General features: G+C 58.7%; 1 protein-coding gene and 1 pseudogene across 1 annotated transcript; one reads left to right on the plus strand and one right to left on the minus strand.

The window, feature by feature from the left end:
* The first annotated feature begins 1,913 nt into the window (after positions 1–1,913).
* Positions 1,914–4,491, plus strand: LOC146764154 (class II histocompatibility antigen, B-L beta chain-like; annotated as a pseudogene).
* Positions 4,492–5,218: 727 nt separating this feature from the next.
* On the minus strand, positions 5,219–7,272 carry LOC146764155 (uncharacterized). The gene has a single exon (XM_085565565.1). It carries the CDS (start codon positions 7,215–7,217, stop codon positions 6,159–6,161), a length of 1,059 nt encoding a protein of 352 aa, XP_085421691.1. The 5' UTR covers positions 7,218–7,272; the 3' UTR covers positions 5,219–6,158.
* Positions 7,273–8,078: the final 806 nt, after the last annotated feature.

Here is an 8,078-nt window from a genome sequence, read left to right on the forward strand (position 1 = left end):
GAATTGGGGAAGGGTATTAGAAGAAGTGAGATTTATCGGACTGGAAAGTTGTTTTGATATGGAGTTGGAGTCTTGGATGGAGGATGGCTTATTGGTCTTCTGTGCTCTTTCAGCTTTTGGGCTGTTGCTGGGATTTGGTTGTTGGTTTTGGGTTTTATTTCCTCAATAGGAGTGTGGAGGACTTCCATGACATGGGTAATATTTTGCAGGTTTGCAGTTTGGTGCATGTTTGCTACCTTGCACTGGAACTCCACCAGGTCCTGTCACATCGGCTGCTTGGGGGCCTTTTCTTCCTTGTATTATATTAAATTCCACAATTTCTACATCTCCTAGACTGTGGAGTTATTTCCTGGGGTTATTCTTTTTTATAGCAGTCTGATGAACAAGCACATCTTGTTTGTTATCATTCTGGGTTATTAAACCGTATCTGTTTTTGACATTGAACCATTTCCTGTCCCCAGAACGTTCAAGGCAAGGACTTTTTCACCTTGGCCAGCGGGTTTGCGTGTGTGTTGGTGATGCTGGACGTGGCGCCGGTGCTGGGGCGCTGCCGTGCGGGGCTCGTCCCGCTCCCGGCGCTGGCGGCCGCGCCGAGGCTCGGCCCCTTCTCCTTCCCGGCTCTGTCCCGGCCGGTGCCCGCGGACGCTGCGGGCGCAGGAGCTCCGGAGCAGCAGCGGGGCGGGGGCGGCAGTTTCGCCCCAGGACTGCGGTTCTGAGCCGCCCCCGGCGGGGCTGCCCGCCCGCCGGCCTCGCCCGCCCGCCCTCGGCCCCGGGGCCGCGGCTGCCGCTCGTTGTCTCCGTGCGGGACCGCGCCGCGCTCCCCGCCCGTTTCCCGGACGCTGCGAGGGCTGATCATTTCTAGGTGTTCTGGAGAGGGCAGCGAGGTGAGTTAAAGTGCACAGGAGGCCAGTGAGGGCAGTTTGCTTGGAAATGGCCCAACTGGCCACAGTTCAAGCACCTCACGTTGTTAATGGGCACCACTGCCTCCCCACTCCTTTGCTCACGGCCAGGGCTAAAGCAGTTTCTGAAGAAGAGGCCTTAGTGCAGGTGTCGACCATCTGTGGGATGAGTGGCTCTGGATCTTGGGGAAGAGCTCCGAGAAGCTTTTTGGTTTCCAGGTTGGCGTTAGACATTGCCATTTTTCCCAGGAGTTCATCCCTGGCCTCTACATTATCAATTTGGTGATCGATGGCCTCTGGGAGGTGGTCAACAAACTTAACAAATGTCTCTTCAACCCCCTGATGGATTGAAGAAAAGTTTTGGACAAGGGTGGTTCCATCAGGGATTTTTAAAAGAGCAGTCTTTGCAGCAGAATTGATGTCATCTAAGACATTGTTGGGCAGCATGACCTGATCCTCTGGTCTGCTAAATTCCCCCTCTCCTGCCAAAGCCTCAAGGCCTTCCTGGCCTTCGCCTAAAACTTCACTCAAGTCATACTTGGATAGGATTGGCTTTAAAAGTTTTTTCCACTGCAATAGTGCAGTGGTAATGTAATGGAAGGCATGGGGAATTAAGGTATGTCCTGTGAAAGTTTAGTCCAATACATTTTTAAAATATGGAGAATTGCGGCCGTAGTCTCTGGCCGCTCTTCTCAACTCCTTCCCCTCAGTGTGAGGAATCCGCTCCCATCGCGGCTCCTTTCCCCGTTTAATGACGACAGGCGCCGCAAGGCAATCGAGATCTCTCACCAAGTCCAGGTCCCCATCCCGCAGGGCTCCTCCCTGATCCGTGTCCAGCCTCCTCCCGGCCTGTTGTTATTGCCGGGGTGCCGCCGTCCTCATCCTCTTCGGAAGGTGGGTCGGGGCGGGCTGGAGCGCGCAGCCTCCGGCGGAGCGGTGGGGCCCGGTGACTCGGGGCCTGCAGGCCAGCATGGCGGGCTTCCAGCCAGGCCCGCGTTCGGTTCCGCGGCGTGGGAACCGGGATGGGCTGGAGAAGGAGGGAACCACCCTCAAGGGCCCACTCGGGGATGTGGGCAGGGGACAGAAGGGGCTGGTCCCGACGGTGACACCATCGACGCAGCTGCCAGCGCAGAGGAGGGACCCGAGGCGGGGCTGTACAACTGACATTCCTGGAGCTGGGGACCAAACTGGGGACAGGGCAGTCGGGGACAAGGGAGCGGGGAAGGCTCGGGCTGGAGTGGCCAGGGCCAGCCCGAGAGAGGGACTGAGTGGGGCAGGAGGCAGCAGGGAGTAGGTGACAGCCCTGTGCCCGTGGGCAGGGTCTGGCTCCCATCCCACCCATAGGGGAAGCAGGGTTAGGATCAGGGAGGGAGGAACACGGGGAACAAGAACCAGGGACCCAACTTTCTCCCTTAGGCTTTACTAATTTAAAAATCAAATTGAAAATAGGATTAAACTTGCCCACTTTATAATTCCCCCCCACTTGTATATCATAAATGCATCACCCAACTTTCCCCCAGAATGAAAGTGACAAAACATCTTCCTGGGAAGCCTCAGGAAAGTGCTCAAACAAAAACTGAACAAAAGTTTTAAGATCCCTCTTTTTAAATGAAACATTCCCTAGTACTAAAGTTGCTTTAATCTGAATATAAATCTCTCGTTGAGCTGGGGATAAATGATTGTCCATGTTCCCCAAACAACCCAAATTCCCCCCCACGAGGCAAAAGGATTAACTGAAGATAAATGTGTTCATGTGTGGTGCTCTCCCCCGGGCACCTGGCAGCCCACGCTGCGAGTACTCACCAATGCGAGGGACACAAAGGAAAAGCGAAACCTCGAGGGGGCTGGTGGGCTCCTGCCGGTCCTTTGGATTCTGAAAGCTTCCCTTCCAAAGCGGCAGCCTTCCCTCAGAATTCCAAAGGGGTGCCGGCAGGCCAGGAGAAACAGTCCTCACAAAGCGTAGGAAGAAGCTCCTCCTGGAGCTGGTCCCAAACGGCGCTTGAATTCCCGAAGATCCCGGATCCGATGACCTTCAGGAGACGCTCTCCGGGACTGGACAACTGTCCAAGGTCCCTGTTCTGGAGCCATTTGTTCCAGCCTGAACTGCTACAAGGAGAGTGCAGGGTAAAGAAGCAGAAAAGGCCTTTGCATGGTATCCACAGATACCACGGGACAGATACTCCAGGGACAGCAGCCAGGTACTGCAACAGCGACCCGCACGTTATGGAGCAAAGAAGGACTGCGGTGGACTGGCTCTGCCGGTGCAACCACGAGTATCTCAGCCCGTTCCTCACGGAGCGCCGAGGTGAGCGCGAGGCACAGCGTGTGCCCTCGAGCCCTGCTCTGGCAATGACCCTGAGGCCCCTCAAAACCTCCCTGGGAATCGCCCCAGAGCCCTCAGCCCTCCTTGTGCCCATCCCCGAGACCTTCTGTCCCTGCCACTGACCCCCGTGGCTCTCCCAGTCCATCCCAGTCTCTCCCAGCGCCTCCCGGCTGTCCATCTCAGCCTGGCGTGGCGCTGCCGCCTCTCAGCCAATCAGAGCGCGAGTCTCTGATGACTCATCTGTTGCCAGGCAGACCCGCAGCGCCGCGTGCCCCGCGCTGGACTCGGCCTCCCAGTGCCGCGCGCTTCATTCCCAGTTCCTCCCAGTGCCGCCCCAGTCCCTCCCACTCCTTCCCAGCCCATTCCCAGTTCCTCCCAGTGCCGCCCCAGTCCCTCCCACTCCTTCCCAGCCCATTCCCAGTTCCTCCCAGTGCCGCCCCAGTCCCTCCCACTCCTTCCCAGCCCATTCCCAGTTCCTCCCAGTGCCGCCCCAGTCCCTCCCACTCCTTCCCAGCCCATTCCCAGTTCCTCCCAGTGCCGCCCCAGCCCATTCCCAGTTCCTCCCAGTGCCGCCCCAGTCCCTCCCACTCCTTCCCAGCCCATTCCTAGTTCCTCCCCAGTTCACTCCGAGATCTCCACCCTCTCTGCCAGTGCCCCCCATCCCCTCCCATCTCTCTGAGTATCATCCCAGTCTTTCCCAGTCCATTCCCAGTATCTCCCAGTCCATTCCCAGTCTGCCCCAAGGCCACACCACCCCTACCCTCTCTCTCCACGTTCCCCCCAGCTGATCCCAGTGTGTCCCCGCTCTCTCCCAGTGCCCCCCACCATGTCCATCTCGCTGGTGCCCTCGAGCTCCCAGCCCAGCCCCGGCCACCTGCTCTGCTCCTTGGTGGATTTCTACCCTGCCCACACCCAGCTGAGGTGGTTCCAGGGCCAGCAGGAGCTCTCTGTGGTGGCCAACAACGTGGTCCCCAATGGGGACTGGACCCACCAGATCCTGGTGCTACTGGAAACCTCCCCACTCTCAGCACGAGCTCACATCCACCTGCCAGGTAGAACACGTCAGACTGGAGCACCCCCTGAGCTGGCACTAGCGTACAGGGGAGGAACTGGGGGCACTGGGAGTGCCACTGGGATGTGCTGGGAGCAACTGGGAGGGAGTTGGAGAGAGCCTGGTTTAAACCGGGAGAGGAGGTTGTGGGTTTGGAAGGGCTAAGAAGGGGTTTGGAGGATACTGGTGAGGGTGGGAGGGGGTTCTGGGGGTCCTGGTGGACACTGGGAGGGAGGTTGGGGGTGCTGGGTATGACTGGGAGGGATATGAGTGAGCCTGGAGGAGCTGGATGGAGATTGGGGATGGAAAAGCAGAGGCTGGGACAAGGTTGGTTGTGCTGGGAACAGACTGGGAGGGGTCTGGATGAACCCTGGTGGGGCTGAGAAGGGACTGAGAGAGAGTTAGGGGGTCCTGGAGCAGTGGGGGGCAACTGGAAGGAGGCTGTGAGATACTGAGAGGGACAGGAAGGGCTTTGGTGCGTCCTGAGGAGGTGAGGAAGGGATCAAGAGGGAGGTTTCAGGGATCCTGAGTAGGCTGGGAGCGACCAGGAGGGTGCTTGGAGGGGCCTGGGTGCCTGTGAGAGTTTCTGGGGGATCCTGACCCCTGCAGACCCCCCAGAGATGCTGCTGGATGCTGCCGCAGCAAGATGCTGACAGGAACTGGAGACTCCTGAGTTGGGTTTTGTCTTCTTGGCACTGGGGATCGGGTTCTACCTGCGCAAGAATGTCTGGGGGGTCCCGTGAGTCGTGTCCCCCCTCCTCTGGAATGTGTGTGCTCCCCTGGGGCCCCCAGCCCGGTGTCACCCCCTTTTCTCTGCCCACAGAGCTCCTGAGCCGCCGCCGGCCGCAGCCGCTCCCCGTGGCCTCGGGCCGACCCAGGACCCCCGCTCCATCATGATGCTGATTTTGGGGGGGTCAAGTGTCCCCCCAGCCCTGCTGTCACTCTGCCCCTGCCCCCTGCTCCCAGTGTTCCCAGTAAAGCTTCCCAGTTAAACCCAGCCCAGTTCATGGGGGCACTGGGGAGGGACTTGGGGGGACCCCACGGCGGGGCCGGCACTGGGCAGGGAGGGCGGGTCCAGGTGGGGAACACTGCCTGCTGCGGGTCTGCCCGGCAACTGGTGAGTCATCAGCCCCGCTCGCTCTCATTGGCTGACTCTTCTCCACCGCGTTCTCTCATTGGCTGAGGAGAGGCCCGGCAGTGCAGAGAAGGAACGGGAGAGATCCCGCCCCGAGCACCGGCACGGGGACAACAGACCCGGCCTGGGCACAGGGAGGGAATTTATTACCAACCAAACCACGGCAGCACCAGGAGAAGGGAAAGAAATCCCTCCAGCACCTTCCCCCACCCAACGGGGATCACCCACAACAGGGTTATCCACCATGGAGAGACGGGGACATCCCAGTTTAGACCAAAGCCAATTTTATTGAGTGTACCAGGTGTTTATACAGGGATTGACTTGTATGGGGCTTATAGAGGGCTGGTTTTGGTAACAATTTCCCATTGGTTACACATTCTTCAAGACATCCAGTAACCTGGGAACATTTATCACAAAGTCTCACACCATGTTGCCTGGTCACTTCTTGCCCAGGGAGACTGAAACTGTGTCTGTGTCTCCCACAGTTTCTGCTCAGTCAGGCCTCAGATATCGGGCCCCTTTATCAGCTCCATTGCTTTACTCTCTGTTTTATTCCCCATACAGGGACACCAGGGCTCTGCCCCACGGGGGTCACTGGGGATCATCCAGCCTGGATCCTCCCATGGGGGATGGAACTGCAGCAGCACACCAAGCTCTTCCCTCACTCTCTTCCCTCACTCCAAGCTCTTCCCTCACTCTCTTCCCTCACTCCAAGCTCTTCCCTCACTGACGGCACTCACAGGGCTTCCCTTAGTGGTGCCTCCGTTGGTGCTGGGTCAAGTGAGAGCTCATGGAGAAGCTCTTCCCACACTTCCCACACTCATAGGGCCTCTCCCCGGTGTGGATGCGCCGGTGCACGGTGAGGTGGGAGTTTTGCTTGAAGCCCTTCCCGCAGTCGGGGCAGCGGTAGGGCCTCTCCTCTGTGTGAATCCGCTCATGTACGAGGAGATTGGAGGTGGTCTGAAACCTCTTCCCACACTGGGGACACTCGTAGGGCCTCTCCCCAGTGTGGATGCGTTGGTGTATTCTCAGGGCAGAGCTCCACCCAAAGCTCTTCCCACATTCCAAGCACTCGTAGGGCCGTTCCCCAGTGTGGATCACCTGGTGCACGATCAGGCCAGACATGTGCATGAAACTCTTCTGACACTTCCCACACTCGTAGGGCCTCTCCCCAGTGTGGATGCGCCGGTGCTCAGTGAGGCTGGAGTTGTGCTTGAAGCCCTTCCCGCAGTCGGGGCAGCGGAAGGGCCTCTCCTCTGTGTGAATCTGCTCATGTCTGAGGAGATGGGAGCTTCTCTGAAACCTCTTCCCACACTCCCCACACTCGTAGGGCCTTTCCCCAGTGTGGATCCTCTGGTGCTGGATCAGGCTGGATCTCCAGCTGAAACCCTTCCCACATTCCAAGCACTTGTGGGGCTTCTCCCTGCCATGAGGCTTCTCCACCAGCTCCGAGCTCCGCCTGGATCTCCGCCCGCCTTCCTGGCTCAGGGGGGCTCTTTCCTCCCCGCAGCTCCCTGGGCTGGGTTTGCAGCTCCTCCTCCTGCAGCATCTCCGGGGCTTTTCCTCCTCCTCCATCCAGCCGCGCCCTGGAAATGAAAAATCCTGGTTTGAGGGAAAAACAAGAGAAGAGCACCTTGGACTGGAGGTTCCTCCTTGCACAAGTTCATCTCTGGAAATCATTGGGAATCTTGTATCCGTAAGAACCTTCAAAACACCAAGATTCAGCCCAAAAATCCCACAAACTTCAAGACACAGATCAAAAACTCCCCAAACGTCACAACTATGCAAAAACCTCCTTCTCCAAAACATAAAGATTCAGCTGCCACATAAAACCAAAGCACCAACATTTAGCCCAAGCAAGCTCAGAAACACCAAGATTCACCCTGTGAAAATTGTGCATCCCCCTCCACAGTCACCTGCTGCATGTGGGGGGAGCAGCACTCCTGGGCTGGGGGGAGGCTGCAGACACAGGGAGTGGTGGAACCTTCTGCTGCTTCCTCTTTCTGCTCCTCCTCCTCCTGAGTCTCTCCTCTTCCTCACACTCCTCTTCCTCCTGCTATTCCTCCTTCTCCTGCACAATCCCATCTTCTCCTGCCACATCCATCGTTTGACCATTCTGTTCCTCAAGCCTGCTTCTCCTTCCCTTCTCCTCCTGCCCCCAGGCCCAGCACCCACTGCCGGCTCCCTCTTCCCCCCAGCCCCACAGCATCCCAGCGCAGGGGCAGGGATGGAGCTGGGGCAGGTCGGGCTGGGGCAGCGCTGGGCTCTCGGCCGCTCCCGCCCGCACTCGGTCCCCACTGCAGCCGCTCCCGCCAGGACAGCGCGGGGGGGCCCGGCCTTGGCGCTGCCCCACTCCCACCTCCCCAAATTCCCCTCGCGGGGCCATGGGGCCGAGGGGGGGCGCAGGTGGGTCCAGGTGGGGAACGCGGGGAGCTGCGAGTCTGCCTGGCAACTGGTGAGTCATCAGCGCCGCGGGCTCTGATTGGCTGAGCTCTGCCCGAGCCCTGGGGCTGCAGCACAGAGGGGACACCCTGCTCCAGGGGGGATGTCCCACAAACGGGGGACCCCATGGAAGGAACAACAGGAAAGTGTCTTTACAAACAGATGCTCTGAATCTGCTCGGAGATAGGGCCAAATAACTTTTATGTTAGGAAGTGACAGGAGAAGCCA

This window comes from Lonchura striata, chromosome 36 (genome assembly GCF_050655825.1).
Source record: "Lonchura striata isolate lonStrDom1 chromosome 36, ASM5065582v1, whole genome shotgun sequence".
NCBI classification, from domain to species: Eukaryota; Metazoa; Chordata; class Aves; order Passeriformes; family Estrildidae; genus Lonchura; species Lonchura striata.

Coding starts and splice junctions, on each gene's coding strand:
- LOC146764155 (XM_085565565.1), bottom strand. CDS start 7,217: ATGTTTTGGAGAAGGAGGTTTTTGCATAGTTGTGACGTTTGGGGAGTT.